Here is a 19,316-nt window from a genome sequence, read left to right as displayed (position 1 = left end):
GGCGAAGATTTCATTTTATTCCACTGCCTTCGGGGCCTGCTAGAGAAGGCCCAGTTGGTACAGTAATACTTATTCACCAAGCTGGTCATCGACGAGACTGAGGATATCCTAGATGGAGCAAGAATGGGCAGAGGCTGAAGGTAGAGGTTTTCTTTTTATATATACAAGACACATTAATCCATTAAATTTGAGGACACAGTACAAAAAAAAAAAAACAAAAAAACACTTCAACTAATTCATCTGACAATGCTGTTCATATTCATGATGCCATTTTTTGTTGTTGTTGTTTTGTTTCCTAATAATAAAGGAGGAGACTTAGGGCTGTTGGGCTGATATATATTTGGGGGTCCCCCCTCCCTACCTCACCCACACACCACCAGGGTGAACAGGAGGAGCAGAAGGGAGGGCAGGGCCCACAGCAAAGTTTCATAACCTTGAATGCAAGGGGGGAGGAGGAGAGGAAAGGAAGAAAAAAAACAGGAGAAAATACAAATCCTATAATACATACAACAGAGTGGGGATGGTATGGGAATGGGACAGACATGAAGCTGAGGCATGGGATGGGCTGCTGGGGGTGGGGGCAGTGGAACCCCCCCACATTCCCTTCTCTCTTTGATGCTGTTTCCATAGTTGCCAGGCTGAGAAGCCCTCTCAGAAGATGGGACCGGGAGAAGAGAGTCAGGGCCTCAGTTGGCCCCCCAGCTGTAGCTGTTGTAGGCAGACTTGTTGGTCTGGGGCTTCTGCGGGATGGAGCTGGTCTGGCTACGTTGCCCGCTGCCCGTCTGCAGGGGAATGGGAGGGTGAATGGGGAGGAAAAAGATGTCTAGTTAGTGGGACAAATTTCTGACATCTTCAGGTGGAAATGTGGAAATTGTTTTACTCTCCCATTCCCCTTGCTTAGAAACTACTCTGAATCTTACTTCTCAACCATAGGAAATTTGTTTTATACAGCAGTTAGAGCACCTCTGACAAGTAAAAAAACACTTTAAAACTTTAAATAAGGGAAAGATGAAAAGAGGGTGGGATACTTTTAGAGACAAGATAGTGCATCAGTTCTACTAATTTTCAATTTCACCTTCTCCTCACCCCCCAAACCCACCCTCCCCTGATCCGAGGAAAGGCTACTCTCTAGAGAGAATTATAGCCTGTTGGAGATGAGTGATCACAAGGTGATTTCACTTTCACTGATCCCCATGAATGCCTCAATTTGGACATCTGTCTTTGAGAGCAAGGCAGCCCTTATTCTAGCTCCGCAATCACCTATGAGGAAGGGGGAGAGGTCACTGCACCACCCCAGGGCTCCCCACCCCTACCACACATCACATCTGCGAGCCCATTTCAGGAAAGGTAAGAGAGACAGTCTGAGGCCCCAGGCTCCAGATGCTGCCCCAAGAATCCTTTCCATTCCAGTAACCAAGTGTTTCAAGAGTCAGGGAAGGGTAGAAAGAAAAAGAGGACACTGAGGAGAGGAGGACAAGAGAGGAACGGGAGGCCAGAGAGCTCAGCAAGGTGTTTGTGTTTGTGTATCCCGATTTGTGACCGTGCAATCTTTTCTCTTCAAGTTCCCTGAGACTGTGGAGGTGAAATGGGGACTGAAAAGGAGTGGGTTCAAGCATATCATCATTCAGTTTCATTACCTGCTCCTCCTGCTGGCGCTGGCAACAGAGAATCATCTGCAAATATGGTAGCTGAGGCAGAACCAGGATATATGGAAAATAAAGGGACAAACTTTGACAAAAGAACTCCACCATTAGAAGGGAAAGCTATAATGTCAGGGAAGGGGGAAGGCTGGGAGAGGTAAGAGGGGAGGTGTGACCCAGGTCTGATAGGATGAGGACAACAGTGCTATGGGAGGAGGTGGAGGAGAAAGGCACCAAAGGAACTGGGCAAAAAAGGTTTCAATCTGGCCTCTTCTCTGACATCTCCTTTGCCGGCCACTCGTGTTGTGTGCGCTTGTGTCTGTATGTGCTGTGTGCCCATGGCTGGCGCTGGGGAGGATTGGGTGAAGGTGGTGGTGAGGAAGGGGAAGAAAAGGAAAGGGGAGGTAGTTTTACGGTATAGGAAGGAAGAGGAAGGGAAAGGAAAGAGGGGGAAGGGCTATTACCTGGCCATCCTGCTGCAGGTGATGGTGAAGGATCTGGGAGTGCGGTTGCTGATGGGGGGTCAGAATGTGCATAAAGGGGGCAGGTGGGTAGGCAGCAGCTGTGGCCGGATTGATGGGCCCCCCACTTCCTAGGGCTGAAGGCAAGTTGAAGGAGGCAGCAGGAGTACCGGAATGAAAACCTTGTTTCTCAAAGGACTGCTATCCAGGAGAATGGGAGAAGAGAGAGTAAAAGGGATCAGCAAACTAATCCTCAGAATTTCTGAACGCAAGATCCCCCACCCTCAGAAAGCAGCATGGTGTCAGAGAATGAATGCTGCACCTGAAGTCAGACATTCAGGTCTTAGCCTCAGCTCTACCCTTTAACAGCTGTGTGAACCTGAGAAAATTAATCTCTCAGCCTCATTTTCTCTTAACATGAATCAGGGATGCTATTAACCTCTCAGTTTTAAGGACCAAATGAGAGGATAGATGTGAGAGCACTTCGTAAATTCTAACAGCATTCATGAACACAGTGAAATCTGCTAACTACTCTTAGCACAAATAGGGATACCCCTGGAGCTGGGTAAAAATGAGAACTCCTTGGATATTTCAAAAGAAATGAATACACACTGAGGTATCTTGAGTGTTAATGGTCTTGGCCATGAAAAACTCCACCACAACTCCTAATACTTTACATCAAACTTTTACTTATTTATGGTGTGTGTTGCAGGGAGCAACACAATACAAATCTGTGGATAATTCAGATGCCTCACTTTAGCTGCTGGGTTGTGTCCTCTCCTACTCTGTTTATAGATATACTTACAGAAAGAATGGAAAGAACTAGTTTCCCTTCATTCCATATCTGTTCTCTCGGAAACTTATGAAAAGGTTGGGAGTGGGTATGTAAAGGGCCAGGACAGTTGCACAGTAAATCACATGACATATCACAACAATTTACCCCACTGCAGCTTCCTGTAACATTTTTCTTGCTTTTTCCCAGAGGGCTAAATTTAAACTTCTTCAAGAAACTGAGATTTAGAGACACTCATTTTCTAGTAGAATGGATTTCCTGACACCTCTCTTAGAGTTGTTCTTGTTCACTGTATTTTTTTCCCCCTTTGGCCACGCCACTCAGCTTGCAGGATCTTAGTTCCCCGACCAGGGACTGAACCTGGGCCATGGCAATGACAGCGCCAAGTCCTAACCACTGAACTGCCAGGGAATTCCCATGTTCACTGTACTTCTATCATTCCAACTCCACCTCCTCTATGTCATCTCTTTTTCCACTTCTATCCAGAGCCAGGCACCTACCTGGGTTTTGGAGTACACAGAACCCGAGATATCTGGCACGCCTGTGTTACTGGAGGTGACTGATACACCTGGGGGAGGAGGAAACAGACAGGAGGATTAGCTCAGCTAGCTGCCTGGCCCCATCCCTGGGAGATGATGTGTGTAGCCCTTCTAGCTATAGTACTGCAAGGGAATTTTGGTCTGTTTTTCCAGCTTCATATCAGTCCTGAGGGATAAGAGTTCATGACACAAAAGCTCCCTAGGTTCTCCTGCCCTTTCCAGATGTGTACCGAGTATTTATGTGAGAGGGAGGTGTGTCGTATTGGGGAGGACTAGGGAATATAGCCAAACCTCACTAGCATATGGTTTTCAAAACACTTCTCTGTGCCAAAGCCCAACAGGATTGTATTAAACTTTTAACGTCCATTTCACATCAACTGACCCAAACTCCACTCAGTTCTGCAGTGCTGCTCCTGAACAGGTTCAAAATCCATGCCTCCACAGCATAAGGTAAGTATTAGAGGAGCACTCCTATTCAACCCCCAAGAGCACTTTCATTCTCGGAGCCTCAGTTTACTTAGTCCAGCTTCCCCAGAGTCTTGGCAATTCTACGCTACAGACTTATGATTTAAAGAGCTGGCGCAAAGGCTAATTTCCATTTGCTCAGTTTAAGCCAAAGCATGGAGAGAGAGGGGTAAGGAAGGTAGACAGGGGTAGGCTCTCTCCTACAGCCTAGGTGGAACACAAAAATCCAACTGTCATTCTAGTTTACAACTTCAGCCTTTCCATGAGATAAAAGCTCTAATCCATACTCCAGCAACTTACATGTTTCCTGTTGAAAACCTCTCTACCACCAACTACAATTTTAAGGAAACCACAATAGTACAATTCTCCATTTTGATTTGTACTCCTTAAACTGAAATACACATACTGTACCTCCTAGGGTATGGGGCAATAAGTCAAGGATAGGAAAAAGCCATCAGGTAAAATAACCCAGCAACTTACTTGAGAAACTGTATACCAATATTGAAGGAAAAGTAACTCAAATTTAACTAGGAATTTAGAGCATCCTTTCTAAAGATCTGTTAGTTTTCAGGAAGTGAGATAAAATGAAACCTCAGAAAAACTTTGCATTTCAGTTTATGTCTTTGGATCGTTCTCCTCTGCTGTTAGGAACACTTTGTTCAGAGTTTTTTGGAAGAACTAAACTGACCAAATCACAAATGAGGAATTCTCCATTCACCCACAATTCAACAGCCATCTCCCTTCAAACTCCAGAACCCAAATCCTCTCTAGACTAAGGCAGCCTTCAAAAGCTAAGCCCACCTTGGACAGCCACTTTAGAATCTTCCCAGGAGAAGTGGCATCTTATCCTGGAGAACCCTCCCACATCACAAGTCCAGGTAGTTCTAGGGAGGAGCAAACACCAACTAGGAAAAGAACAGAACTACAGAAACCAAGCATGAGAAAATACTTCCCCATCTCCAAAGTATCAACTCTACACTTTAAAGGCACTGAAGGAAAAGGGGACAATAAAGGAACTAACGGAATAGTTTTTTCCCTTCGCTTTTCAAGCCCCAGGTGCCCATTTGGCAAATCACTGGTAATAGGCATAACTTTAAGAACAGGAGTTCATTTGTGGAAAAAGCTAAGCTAATGAGGAGGTTTGTGTGGAAGGGTTGAGAGTAAGGTGTAACAGGATATAAATGCAACATTTTTGAGGGAAACCAGAAGAGACAATGATCTTTACTGCAAAGGCTCAAACAGCTTGCTGACACCACTTGGTCATCCCATACAGAATGGGAGAAATGGCCGATTCTCAAGCCGGGTGGTAGGGAGGAATTTAGTTCCAATGTGCCGCTACCTGGTCTCATCCTTTCCAGAGGGTGGACTAGCTAAAAAACAGCTTCTAGTCTAGAGGCCTTAATTAGCCTGTTGGTTGAAACAACTGGAAATGCTGGAAAAAAGAGAATACTTTGTGTAGTAGCCCTAAATGGCCTCAGTGTAAGCATCTGAGACCCCAGAAAATAATGGGCATTGGTTTCCCTACCTATCGTTCACCAGTAATTAGCAATCTCCTCAGACTACGGAGTTTTCTTGCTTTCCTTCCAACAGTCAACACCCGCTGGTTACCCCCACTTCCAAGCAGTGATGATCATACAAACACAATGTGGATAGCCGGGAGGAGAGAGAGCCAATCTCTCCCAGCATGGCAGCCCCTGGGAAAGCTGATCTGACTCACAGTACAAAATTACTCCAGAGGGCTGGGAACAAATACAAAGTAAGTGAAGTATCTGGGTTTCCAATTAACCAAGGACAGGGTTCTCACTGTCCAAGTTAGCTCTATGAACGAAGGGCTGATGGTGTACCAGTTCGACTGAGAGGGGATGAGAATTTCCATAGTCAAGGAGATGTCTAACCAAACCTTTCCCACACATTCTTAGCTATACCCACAAGTGCAAAACGACTAATAATCCACAATCCCTGAAAAGCCATCGAGGGACTAAGAACAATGTTCCAGGCTAGAACAGTTTCCACAGCCTGAGTCATCAACTAGCTGGTCACTAATGACTTTATCTGATCTCAATCAGCCACTTGGCCTTTGGGAACCAGATGTGGGAATTAAGCCTTGGAAGATACTTTCCTAACAACAGCACTGAACACTATCTCTTCAGCCTTTCACAATGACATGACACGAACTTTTTTGTCCTTTCTCCTCTGCTTATGTCAGAGACAAGGGGAAGATCTAAATGGAAAAGTGAAGAGCTATAATAAGCATGGAGAACCGGGCATTTTCTACAAATAGTTTTCTTGACTAACCAGTCAACAGGCTGGGAACTGAGGCCACTTCCCCTCCCCCACCTCAATAAAATCACCATACTGAAAAGTTAACAGTTCTTTGGCTATGCTGGGGTTTGATTGAAAAGGCCACCCTCCACCCTTCATCCACAGCACAACATTGGCTCCTAGTGTCCAGAAAGACATGCACGGAAAGAACGCCAGAGTTAGCTAAAGAAATACCACAGTTTATTGAAGACTACAAATATTTTGTTACAAGTTGGAACTACATGCCTTCCAGAAATCAAAAGCAACAGCAGGTGTGTGCATTGATGCTTCGGAGGAGGTGCTGCACCGCTTGAATTCGAAATGGGTAAGACAGGGTCAGACACATGGGGGAGAGGGAAATGGGGGAAGGGCAAGTTCAAAAGCCCAGAAGGTATCCACCAACTCATTTCCCCAAGCCACGCAGGCCATGGCCACAGCTCAGCAGGCTCTCCTCAGTGGTCTGGTTTCTGAAACAAGACTTCAGTGCAAATTTACACACACACACAAAACACAGCCCCCAGCCTTGGGCCAAATTAGCTCTCTGCCGTCCAGAAATGCTTGTAAGGGGGTGGATATTTTCTTCCTAAAAGGAATCAAATACATAAAAATAAATGAATTTAGAGGTTGATGAGGAATGGGATGACAAGAGCCCTCTGTGGGGTTGGGAACTGGGGATTCTTAAAGGGCTGTTATAGGAGGTCTCTGAAATCTTATGGGAAGTAAGAAGCTAGGATTTCCAAAATCAGTTATGCAATTTTCTTCTATTACCAATCATCTACCTCTTCAAATTCTTGAACCTGGTCCAGCTAAGACCTAAATCTAATATTCTTGGAATAGGGCCACTCCAAGACAAAAGCTTATAATCCTCCCCACCAACGACTAGGGTGGACCTGCTCAGTGAGAGGGGGGCCCTAGGCACAAGGAGTCTGGGTATTATTAAATCTCATTGGGGTCTCTCAGGATTTCTTTAGTTTAAATCTTGACCCACTCTTAAGTCATACAACACAGTTCAAAGCTCCACCTGTTAGATCCCAGACCTACTGCCCTCTTTGCTCAGCTCAGTTTCCCAATAATTGAAAACCTTGGGCAATTTTAACCACCTGGAGCCCATACAAGGGTGAAGAACACAGATGTAGCTCCATCCAAATCACCACGTAACCATAACTAAGCTAAGAATTTTAAAGGACAACCCTCAACTCCAACCCCAAGCAATGGCAACCACCTCCTCCCCATACACATCTACAAGGCACTGAAAAAAGTATATGGAATTGTTTTATTCAAAGACTCTTACTCCCTGTCCTCCAAAAATGGAGAGTAGGTGTCAGGTATGGGAGCAGGGGATACGCTAAATATCTTTTAGGTCAACACCCATTCAGAGGATTCCCGTATTTCCCTCCCTGCCATCAGAGGTGCAAATGGACTTTGCAAAGAGACCAGCCATACAAATGAAGGAACCTAAAGGTCCAACTCTCCCTCTATTGAGTATTCATGCCCTACTCCTTTCTTTCCACATCTCAGGCCCTCTAGATAGGCAATAAAAAGGGGCCACATGAGAAAAGCAGTACTACAAAGAGATTTAAGCCAAACCTACCACAGCATGCTAGCTAAGAACCCATTTAACTCTTCTATTCAGTGAATATATATCCCCTATTGTACTACCAGTACCTTAAATGTTAACACTTGCCTCCACTGACATCTCAGTAAAATCTTGGGGTCCTCTGCTTCCCACCCAAAGTTTAGGCCAGCCAACATATTCTAACAGCCAACTCGTGCGCCAGGGCATTCCCGTCATGAGTAGTGGATACACATTCTAGTATTAAGCTCCTCTGTTGGTGCTGCTCAGACAGACACCCAAGTCAGGCAGACATTAACAATCATACATGGAGCAGCAGCACACCCTCACCAACCCTGTTTTTTCAAGCACCAGATCTTCCTCCCTGAAGCTCATTTAATGACATCCCACAGACACCAATGACAGCCAGGGTCAAGGTGAGCTTACCAGTGTTGTATCCATGAGACCCATATCCACTTGGCTGTTGGAAAGGGGTGGCTGATGCATTCACACTGACATTCACACCATGCTGCTTGGAAGAGGTAGGAGCCACCTGAAGAGCAATAGGCCAGAACTACAGTGAAATGGCAGCCAGGTACCATTCAACTGACCCGTCCTACTCCAGAGACTGGGCATTCAGATGGCTACCCACTCTGATGTATGCTGTCCACAGTTTACTTAGCAAAATGGGTTCAGGGAATGAGTGTCTGAGGGGAGCAAAGCTGTACATTCCCCCTTTAGCTAATTCTACGAATGGGTAATCCCTTATCCCAATCCCAGCCCCACTCCCTCTCCCAGGCCAGAAAGAGGTCAGAGGTGGAAACTGTTCCTCTTCATTAATTATTAAAAAGTCATCTAGTCTTGAAAGCAGCTAGCATAGTGTCCAGGGCTAGGACTCTTCACCACAAGTAAAGACCAAGCCCAAGTACTTACAGGGAACACAGCAGGCCCATACTGGAAGGTGCTGGGGAGGCCCGGAACCCCTGTGTAGTATGGCAGGCTGGTGTAACTGTAGCCAGGAGGCAGCGCCGGGTTCAGGAATGTCTGCTGCGTGGTATGGTGGGTCTGTGTCTGGTTCTGCTGGGGCTGGGCCAAGGTTGTGGCCGGGGCCGGGGAGGAGGCATCCCCACGGCCAAACTTTGTGAGGTCACCTGTGACACGAGAGGCTAAATGTATCTGCCTCTTTCACCCCCCAACACCAATGCAGAATTTCCTCTTCTGGTTTCACATGATTCCAGGAGAGCCTTCAGAGACTATTAAAGTTCAATGCTTTGAATTCCATTTCTTTGCAGCTCCATTTAGCACTGCTCAGCACACAATCCGCAGAGTGCTAGTCAAGGACTAATGTTGCATGACTGCAATACTGTCGCAGAAACCAGCTCCCAGAATAAAGCTCCTGTATGATTTCCCTGCCCACCTATTTTCTTTCATCTCTTCCCCACCCACACCCCCTCCTTTCCTTCTCTGCTTCCCCTCCATGGGGAAAACTCCATGCTGGACTTGAAAAACAATGCTAGGTCAGGGAAAATGACAGGGCAATAAGGTCAACAATAGGTCAGGCCCTGGCCTAGCAAGGCAATGAGACTGCCACATGAGTAAGGAACAGGAGCAGAGATGAGTAGAGGAAGGCCAGTTCAACCACAGTAGTTCCTGGAAAAAGCTAGAGAATAGCTGAGAAGTCAACACATCATCCGGAGTCACAGGGAGACAACAGAAAGTGGGATGAGAAGCCAAGTTGCTACATGCCCATCTTCAGAAGGATTCTGAATCTACCAACCCTGATTTACCACATCCACTTTGTACTTCTGTCAAAGATCTTAATTAAGGTGAGAAGTGGATCCCTTCCTTCTACTAATCAGGTTTCTGCCACCAAGACCAACACAACCTCCCTTTATTCAGCCCCATCCCAATCCTACCAGAATAAGGGTTGCTGGCCAGGCTACCATCCCTCCCAGTCAGCGGAGTGGTGGGTGTGGGAAATGGGATGCTGTAGTAATCCTGAAAGAGAGAGATAAAAGAGCAGAGACTCAATGCCACTCATTCCCAGAAGTGAGGACATGTTATTCAGGGTGAGAAGCAAGAGAATGTTGGAGTACTGCAATTTATCCAGCCATTGATTAAGCTTGCTTGAACTGGCACAAGCTCCATATTACTCTTGCATACACTGTCCCCCCTGCCTGGCCATGGGGACAGTCAAGGCAAGGTCTACAAGTATGCCCACCAGGAAACACTTCAAGTCCATCAGTACCAATAATATTCTCAAACCTCTAGATATTATCCCTCATAGTCTACTACTACTGAGAAAACAGATCTTCCTCTGGAAATCATCAAAGTGTTTGAGACATACAGGAAGCATCCCAAGAGCTCCACAGTACTCTGAGCTTTAGAACAAGTTAAAATGTGTTTACTTCAAAGATGTCACAACTCTGATTAAAAAAGAAAAAAAAAATTACTTTCTGTTAGAACCACTCTCGAAGTACATTCTAATATATCTTAAAAGTATGTGTATGGAGGTATGGCTTGAGAAAGAGCCAAGTCTGTGACTTATCAACTGAACATTTGGAATAATCCAAACATTAATTTTAAGATCACTTTCTTTTCCTAAGCTCTACAACCATATACTCACCAATGGAAATCTTGTCTGAAGCATCTGCAAGTCATCATAACCATATACTTGTGGCTGAAAGATACAAACATGTAACAATATGAACGAGGACTGGTCATGATGGTAGCAAACCAAGGAGCTAAGAGACAAGATAAATCAACATTCATCCTCATTCTTAAGAAGAGGACATAAATTATTTCCTTCATTTTCTTTAAGAAAGAAGTGAAATACAAAGAGATTACATGATTCATGAAAGGTCTTGAAGCTTTCCTTGAGCTACACAGTGATTCAACTAGGCTGGCCTCTGGGTAGCAGTAGGGTACGCACAAGTCATACATACATAGCCTGCTTTATTCTACCTGTCTCCTTTGCCCTTCAAAATATGGCTTAAAATTTATCTCCTGGGCTTCCCTGGTGGCGCAGTGGTTGAGAGTCCGCCTGCCGATGCAGGGGACACGGGTTCGTGCCCCGGTCCGGGAAGATCCCACATGCCGCGGAGCGGCTGGGCCCGTGAGCCGTGGCCGCTGAGCCTGCGCGTCCGGAGCCTGTGCTCCGCAACGGGAGAGGCCACAACCGTGAGGGGCCCGCGTACCGCAAAAAAAAAAAAAATTTATCTCCTTCAGAAACAATTCGCGTTTTACTCTACTCTTTAATGTTTGGGTACTAAGGTAGCGTGTTAGCTATTAAAAAAGTGCTAATGGATGTTTCATTTGTATGATATTCTTCTAGACTCTCTGAAGGCAAAAACAAGTTTTTGTTTTTTTTTTTAATTTTTATTGGAGTATAGTTGATTTACAATGTTGTGTTACTTTCAGGTGTACAGCAAAGTGAATCAGTTATACATATAACATGTATCCACTCTTTTTAGATTCTTTTCCCATATAGGCCATTACAGAGTATTGAGTAGAGTTCCCTGTGCTATACGGTAGGTCCTTATTAGTTATCTACTTTATATATAGTAGTGGGTATATGTCAATCCCAATCTCCCAATTTATCACTCCCCTGCCACCCCTGCCTGGTAAACATAATCCCCTGATAAACATAAGTTTGAAAAACAGATGTTTAAAAAAATTTTTTTTAATTAAATATCCTTCATCTTAATAGGCACTGAATACACGAAGCTGATACAAGACACAACAGAGCAAAAGGCTACTACTGTCAGTCACCTATTCTCAGATAGCCCCAGACTAAGTCAGGGAACTCTACTCTGACTAGGTCAGAGCCAGCATAGACCCCCAGAATTTAGGAATTCTGGTCTACTCCTAATTTAGAAATTAGGAATCAATCCAACTAGAGAAAATAATTCCGTAAGAAAACTGAAAGGGATTCCAGTTAGACACTCTGGCCTTAGGCTTCTGAGGCCCAGAAGTTGTGTTTCACCTGAGAAAATACACAATAGAGGACCTGGTCTAGGTTTAGTCCTTCCTCTCTAAAAAATTATTTTTTTCCAAAACTACAAAGATTAAAAACTTGTTTGCTTACATGTGACAACCACTCATTTATTATTTAATTATATTCTTCCACCTGAAGCCATAGCCATAAAGAATAGCCATACCACCTTCCTCTTTTGGAGAAGATCCTTCAGTCTCACTTACCGGGTAGGCATGTAACAGCCCTGGAGCCATAATATATGGATTAGGCAACAACGGCGGGACCCCAGGAGGGAGGTTGGGAGGAGCTTTTCCTGAAAGAGAAATTATATTTTTATCTTGTCACACTATTACTTTGCTCGTCCAGATGAAAGGAATGCAATTCATCTGCTATGCAGGGCTACCTGAAGTCGTAGCAACTGAGCTTCGAGTGGAGGCTGTGACGGTAGAGTTGCTGCCTAGGCTGAGGCCCAAGCTACTGCCACTATTGAGACTGGAAGAGACACTGACCACTGGGGGAGGTGCAGAGACTGTGCTGGATGTGGTGGAGAAAGTGCTGGAGGAAGAATGAAGATTCGCCTCACTCTCCACGCTTGTGTGCTTCAAAAAGGCGGTGCAGTGCAAGAGAGGAGGAGGAAACAGTGATTAGTATAACAGGTCAGGAAAGACAATCCCTTCTGTTGATTATATCACACCAACTTCTCAATTAAAAAGGCTGAGGCAGAGTACTAGGGTGCTCTCTGCCAAAGTAATTAGAAGAAGTTACTAAATACTGTCTGGCTACACATTCCCCAACATTCATCTGGTAAAGATGGTAACAACAGACCCACTGCACATTATCACCCTGTTCAGAAAGGCAACAGAGCGAGTGGGGACAAAATCCCTAGAAGCCAACACTGACTAGCCAATGAGGAGACAGAAGATAGTTTAGGTCTGAAAAATATATCATAGTCTTCTCTCCCACATTCTTCTTCACTAGGCCAGCACAACAGACCAGTTCACAAGCTAGAAAGAAGTAGAAGTTCTAATGAATTTAAACCTGAAATAGTACACTTGAGGTAAGAGAGATTCCTGAGAAAGCCTTAACCCTCATTACCTTGCCCCAGGCTTTTGACAAACCAGACACCTTTGCCCAAAACAGGTCCTTCTGAAGTTAGTTTTCTTCCTTACCATCTCAGCTTAATTCCACAAATTGTTATAAAATCACAACAGTGAAATTAATTATTTGGCCAAAAGTTCTCATCTGGCCTCTACTTTCATAGGATGCCCAGACTCAAACGGATTATTTTCAGGACTCATGTTTGCCATACCCCAGACCAATGAATGAAAATGGCTGTACCAGTTAGAAAGGGATGTTCTTACAGAATTTATCATACCATACAAAGTCCCACCCAATTACAGTGTTAAAAAAAAAAGTCATATATTCAAAAAAGTCACTTGCAGGGCTTTGAGAACTGGCCCACAGCTCTGCAATATTTCTGGATTCTTCTGCCTCTCTCGGCTTCAAACATCCTTTTTACTCCTTTCCTGCAACTTCAGATGAATTATCATTTTGCCACCTCATGAAGAAATTTTCAAGAGTCCCTTCTTGGGAGACTCTTACAGTTGGATAGTTGTTTAAGTGTAAACAAGACCACAGTTCCTCTTTTATAGCATCACACCTACCAAAAGAGTGGATGTCGAAGTGCGCCCAGAAGATGTTGATGACGAAAGGGTATTCTGCTGAGTAGATAACGTGCTGAAAGGTAAAAGAGCTTGCCATTAGCCATAGGGCTATGGTTACCTGACCTGGAGCTTCAGTCAAGAACACAGGCCAGACACAGAGAACTGACTTGTGGTTGCCGGCAGGCGGGGTGGGGAGGGATAGAGTGGGAGTTTTGGGTTAGCAGATGCAAACTAGTATATATAGAATGGATGAACAACAAGGTCCTACTGTATAGCACATAGAAATTTATTCAATACCCTGTGAGATAAACCATAATGGAAAAAAATATAAAAAAGAAAATACGTATAACTGAATCACTTTGCTGTACAGCAGAAATTAACACAACATTGTAAATCAACTATACATCAATTGAAAAAAAAAGAAGATAGGCAAAGCAGCATAATATGGAACCAAGGAGATCTAAGATCATATGGTAAACACAATGGCCAGCCAAGGGTAGTGAGCAGTTAAAGCAAGAATGGGTGTTGAAAAAGTGAAAAAAGCCTCCTCTGTCTTTACTTCCCATAGCTTTTGGGTCACCCACTTAGCTAATGTGGTCTCTGCTAGGCAGGGAGGACAAGATAGAACCAGAGGGCTCTGTTATTACTACTCACCAACCCAAACCTCCATCCTCACCCCAAATCACCTGCTGTGTTGTGTGGTGGTACTATTTGGAATCTCCTCATTGTGGCTCAAGCCACCCAAGGAAGATGAGTGCTGATTGGTTGTCGTCAGTAAGGAAGCTGCAGATACCGTTTCACTGAGAGGGGGGATGCTAGAAGTGGAAGGTGAGTCAGATTTCACTGCAGAGCCTGTAGCACCTGGAAATAAAGAAAGGAATTCACCTCATCAGAGGAAGTTATTAAGAGGTGACGACAGCCCTAGGCTGTCCCAAAGACAAGAGTGTAAGTTATTTAGTAATGGACCACTAATATTTAGGTACAATCTTTTCCTTTTTTTTTTTTTTTAATTCCAAGCATTTCACAGCACTGATCTCATTTGTCCAATAAAGAGCACCCAGAGGATTATCACTGTTACAAGACAGAGAACCTGAAACTTATGATAGCTTGAGATTAAACAGCAAGGTAGAAAGAACCAAGCTAAGACTATACCAGAAGTTTTGATCATTGAGGCAGGGCTCTTTTCACAACAATCTACAAAATGCAAAAATATTTAAAGGGGAGTAAAAACTCTACAACTGAGAGGAAAAAGCCTGGAGAACACTCACCTTCAACAGATTGCGTGGTCTGTAACTGCGTGGCCTGCACAGAACTGAAGCCATTCTGGTACAAAAAACAGAGGAATAAGAAACAGACAAACTCAAGTGAATAGGTCAAGTTAGCACACTGACTCAGCTTAACTTCTGTCAACCAATTTCTTTCAGAGAAATTCTACAAGTTAATGAAAGGATTAACATAATGTATACTACCCAAACAAAGTAAAAACAACAAAAATAAGATATACCAACCCTGTGTGACCCAGGGCAACAGAAGGCAATGCCCAAACTGCTGAAGAGATCCCAAACCCCAAACAGACACAGGAAAGGTCCAAATCCAGTGATCCCTGGGGGAGGATGTGGGAGTATGACAGTTCAGCCAAACCACCTACTCTGCTGGCTGCATCTGACAGTCACTCCACATTGCCTCTAGCATATGCTGTCCCCCTCACCAAGCCAAGACATAGCAAGGTGAGGTCTACTGATATGCACCCACAGAAGGCTGGCAAACAGATCTTCCAAGAAGAGAGAACAGGTAATTGAGACCGATTCTACTAAAGAAAATGAATCTTTAGTGCAAAGAGAATGATCTTCTGGCTCTAAGTCTCCAAGGTTAGTGCAGAGAACTTTTATTTCACCAACCACAAAAATGTGGTTCAGCTTCTCAATCAGCACTTCAGAGGTGTCTTAGCACCATTTGTCAAGAAGTAAAACACTAATATTTCAGAGATTTTGCCCACTATTCTCCTAACCAATGCCCAGGGGCTTACTGATAAAGCCAATACCTTTGCCTGAGTCAAGTCCTTTTGGGGTGATGAAGAGATGGAGCTGGGGTACCGCCGAGTCTGTGTAGATCTCTGTTCATATAGAGGGCCCTGAGCATTATTTTGGGAGGTATAGGTTGTCGACTGAATTGGGCCACTCTGATAACCGGACTCCTGACTCTGGTTAGATGAAATTGTGGATGAAGATTCACTGTGGGGAATGGAGAAGGAAAATCTGAGAGAGACGAATAGAGCAGATCCACTGATACTAAAACAGTGGAGATCCACTACTTGTGTAAGTTGATTACAATCAAAAAGAAAAATTCCAGCAACAAATAAAAGGAACTGCCACAATTTTCTCCTGACAACAGTAGGAATTTCCACATCCTATAGAGCCAGGGATCTAAGCTAAGAATCGAGTTTAAAAACATTTTCAACTCTTAAAGGAAGAGAAAAATTTCTTGTTCCCTTACATCCTGTTGTTATTAGAAAAAGAGGCTAAAAGTCAGTAGAAAGGATATACCACTCTTGGTCCCTTTGATACCATCATAATATGAACCCTAAACATGGGAAAAATCACCTTTTGCTCATGTTCATTTTAAGGAATTCTGAGCTCCTGGCCCTCTCAAAACCCCTATGAAGTAAAATTCTCTTGAAAGGAACTTTTAAAATATTCATATGCATTAAGAGCAATTATGATTCAACAGAGCTAGGCTGGGGCAAGACATCTCTATTTTTAAATTCTAAGGATTGAAAAAAATACCCTAGTACTCTGAAATTCCTCCAGGATTTTCTACTGCTTAAGATGGCCTTCCCTGATAGCTATCAGAGGAGGCAGGGAAGGTTCTACTGGAAAGGTTTCTTTTAATTGTGTAATATATTAATGCTACCTCCTTCCTAGGAGTTCAAAGCTACACCCTTTGTAGGCTTAAGTCCACACCAAGGGGCTAAAAGTGTCAAACGCATTTTTAGCTGTGGTAGATGCCAAGGTACTCTGTTAAAGGTGGGGTACATGTCTCTAGGAACTGTGCCTGGACATTCTGGAAGTGCCCAAGGGATACATTTCTGTTTAGAGTTAGGAAAAACCTAGTAACAATATTTTAAAGTGCTCAACAAAATGCTACAATTGGCTACTTTTCTCTCACTCAATCAGAGGCTTGGCCTGTCCAGAGTTCTAGGAATCAGCAAGAGATTTAGAAAAACTGGTAAAGGTCTGATAAAAGAAGTCTTATGACGGCTGTTTCCTCTACCTGGCCGTGCTGGTATAGAGGCTACTTGGAGCCTGGCTTGAAGAGGCGCTCGTGGTGGGGGTGGACTCATAATCAGAAAGGACAGGCTCTGACCCAAACTGCAACGCCCCAAACTGCAGGTTTAGCCCTGAGATATCTGCCGAGCCAGGCATCTCCACAGCCAGAGCAGGAATCTGTAGAGAAGAAAAAGTAATGGTTTACTATAAGCTTACTGTAAGACTAATAAAAAACTTCTCCTTCAAACCTCCAAATTACACCCTTACAATCTCAATTCTCAAATCCCACACCCCTTTGCCCTAAAATAATATCTATCTAAAAGTTCAAATATACCTTAGAAGTCAAGGAGGCTTTTTTCTTCTGCTGTTTCAGTTTTTGCTGAGCCGGCTGAGGGCTGGACGATTGGTTGTCTGAAGACCCAGGAGACATTTGTGGAGCCGAGGTGGATTTGCTTGGCAGAGGAGAAGACGGGGGTGGAGGTGCAGCAGTGGAGGTAGCCACTGCGGGTGGCTTCTCCTGAAGGAACACCTCCATCATGGTTGAAGATGGGGTGAAAGCCTGGCGCTTCGTAAAGGGGCTGTGCACTGTTGCATCATTTGGGTTCTTCAAATCTGCACGAGGAAATCCAATAAGCATGAGGCCAGAGGTGCTCGTGAACCTCAAGAAAATGCTATTATCCTGCTCTAGAGCCATGAATTAGGACCCCAGGAATCAGAAACTCATATAAACAGGTCCTCTTTTAAGATTTAATCTCATTTCTATAGGTGGCAATCATTGGATTTTATTTGTTAAGCAGAATCTAATCAAATCAAAACTATTACCCTGCCTATGTAAGAAAGGAATCCACGAATTGTCCATGTTTAAAGTGTAAGGTCCTAAAATGGAAAAGCCCAAAGGCAGTATGATGTTTTCAAATACTAAAAATAAACCTAGGGAAAACCCAAAACATCCTCAGGTCAACAGAAGACTGCAAATGTGTACAGGGCTAAATGTGATAAAAGAGATATAGAGATATACAGCCTCAACTTATGTATTTAATTATTATGCCCCAGCTTTCTGAACTGAGCCTATCTCACCAGGGGAAATCACTGCGGGAAAAGAGCCAGTTGGCTGCCCTTCTCCTCCTCACTTCAGAACACATTCTTCACCCCTACTCCTGCCAGCCTCTTGGCAGTAATGCTCCAATGCTTAAAGAATTCAAATCACTTTCCATATTTCTCACCATACTGCACCAGCGATGGGGATTGGGTGGTAGAGCCCATGTCCCAAGAGGAGGTGGTGGTGGTTCCAGATTGAGAATGCTGAGCTGCCAACTGAGCCAGGGCCTGAGCAGTCTTGAATTGCTCCAAGAACTGGGAGCCTGTGGTGCTGCTGCCTTTAGCTTCACCGACATCACCAAATCCTTTCCCTAACATGCTCACCTGTAGATCAACACAGAGGTTAGAGAAATCCACATCCAAGCAACTTTGTTCAACTACTCAAAAAACAAACAAACAAAAACAAAACACTTATCCCGGTTAAGAGCCAGTATAGATAAGACAAGTAAAGAATGTCCAGGGGCTTCCTTGGTGGCGCACTGGTTAAGAATCCGCCTGCCAATGCAGGGGACACAGGTTCAAGCCCTGGTCGAGGAAGATCCCACATGCCGCAGAGCAACTAAGCCTGTGCGCACAACTACTGAGCCTGAGCTCTAGACACCGTGAGCCACAACTACTGAGCCTGCGTGCCCCAACTACTGAAGCCCACGTGCCTAGAGCCCGTGCTCTGCAACAAGAGAAGCCACTGCAGGGAGAAGCCCACGCACCGCAACAAAGAGTAGCCCCCACTCGCCAAACCTAGAGAAAGCCCGCGCACAGCAATGAAGACCCAATACAGCCAAAAATAAAAATAAACTAAATAATTTTTTTTTTTTTTTTTTTTTTTGCGGTACGCAGGCCCCTCACTGTTGTGGCCTCTCCTGTTGCGGAGCACAGGCTCTGGACGCGCAGGCTCAGCAGCCATGGCTCACGGGCCCAGCCGCTCCGCTGCATGTGGGAGGCCCAATAAATTTTTAAAAAAAGAATGTCACCAAATAGAATAGTCCATTATAGAATAAGCTCTGGACTCAGACTGTCTACATTCAAATCCTGGTTAAATAATTGTGGAAAAATTACTTGTAATTGGTCTGTACCTCATTTTCCTCATCTGAAAATAGGAATAAAAGTAGTACCTCATAAAGGTGTAGGAAGATTAAACAAATACTATATAAAGCATTTAATATGTGCATGGCACATATCAAGCAGTCAAAAAATTAAGAGCCATTAAAATTTATACCGTTACCATCACTTTCCCCTCCCTCCTTCTCAGGGACTCCTTTAATGACTGGAGGGGTTTTCTCCCCTTTGAATTTTTAAATCAACTAATACTCAATTATTAAGCTAACATGAAGGTGATATAAAATTTCACTTCATGGCTTCCCAGGTGGCGCAGTGGTTGAGAGTCCGCCTGCCGATGCAGGGGACATGGGTTCGTGCCCCGGTCTGGGAAGATCCCACATGCCACAGAGCGGCTGGGCCCGTGAGCCATGGCCACTGAGCCTGAGCATCCGGAGCCTTTGCTCCGCAACAGGAGAGGCCACAACAGTGAGAGGCCCGTGTACGGCAAAAAAAAAAAAAAAAA

The 19,316-nt window shown here is 44.4% G+C and overlaps 1 protein-coding gene and 2 non-coding genes across 25 annotated transcripts in view; all 3 read right to left on the bottom strand.

Annotated features, from left to right (window-relative positions):
• The window catches only part of UBAP2L (ubiquitin associated protein 2 like), a 42,258-nt gene continuing 22,942 nt past the window's right edge, over positions 1-19,316 (bottom strand). For 3 of the 23 annotated variants that reach the window (XM_060090598.1, XM_060090603.1, XM_060090606.1), the window contains 17 exons: positions 17,881-18,079; positions 16,992-17,269; positions 16,662-16,834; positions 15,433-15,622; positions 14,660-14,714; positions 14,078-14,252; positions 13,392-13,464; positions 12,131-12,326; positions 11,952-12,040; positions 10,378-10,431; positions 9,668-9,749; positions 8,685-8,902; positions 8,199-8,304; positions 3,395-3,462; positions 2,105-2,302; positions 1,638-1,688; positions 168-782 (listed from right to left, as the gene is read on the bottom strand). In XM_060090598.1, the coding sequence (XP_059946581.1) occupies positions 687-782; positions 1,638-1,688; positions 2,105-2,302; positions 3,395-3,462; positions 8,199-8,304; positions 8,685-8,902; positions 9,668-9,749; positions 10,378-10,431; positions 11,952-12,040; positions 12,131-12,326; positions 13,392-13,464; positions 14,078-14,252; positions 14,660-14,714; positions 15,433-15,622; positions 16,662-16,834; positions 16,992-17,269; positions 17,881-18,079 (2,301 nt within the window). In that variant the 3' untranslated portion in view covers positions 168-686. Of the gene's footprint in view, positions 109-167; positions 783-1,637; positions 1,689-2,104; positions 2,303-3,394; positions 3,463-6,378; positions 6,783-8,198; positions 8,305-8,684; positions 8,903-9,667; positions 9,750-10,377; positions 10,432-11,951; positions 12,041-12,130; positions 12,327-13,391; positions 13,465-14,077; positions 14,253-14,659; positions 14,715-15,432; positions 15,623-16,661; positions 16,835-16,991; positions 17,270-17,880; positions 18,080-19,316 lie in introns of those variants that run through there. The other 20 variants (XM_060090601.1, XM_060090609.1, XM_060090611.1 and 17 more) reach the window with 12 other exon arrangements.
• Positions 9,834-9,970, bottom strand: LOC132484793 (small nucleolar RNA SNORA58). The gene has a single exon (XR_009531342.1). It is a non-coding gene; the product is annotated as a small nucleolar RNA SNORA58 (small nucleolar RNA).
• On the bottom strand, positions 15,003-15,139 carry LOC132484794 (small nucleolar RNA SNORA58). Its single transcript, XR_009531343.1, has one exon. It is a non-coding gene; the product is annotated as a small nucleolar RNA SNORA58 (small nucleolar RNA).

The sequence above is a fragment of the Mesoplodon densirostris genome, chromosome 2 (genome assembly GCF_025265405.1).
Source record: "Mesoplodon densirostris isolate mMesDen1 chromosome 2, mMesDen1 primary haplotype, whole genome shotgun sequence".
In the NCBI taxonomy this organism is placed as follows: Eukaryota; Metazoa; Chordata; class Mammalia; order Artiodactyla; family Ziphiidae; genus Mesoplodon; species Mesoplodon densirostris.
This window is presented reverse-complemented; position numbering and strand designations above follow the sequence as displayed.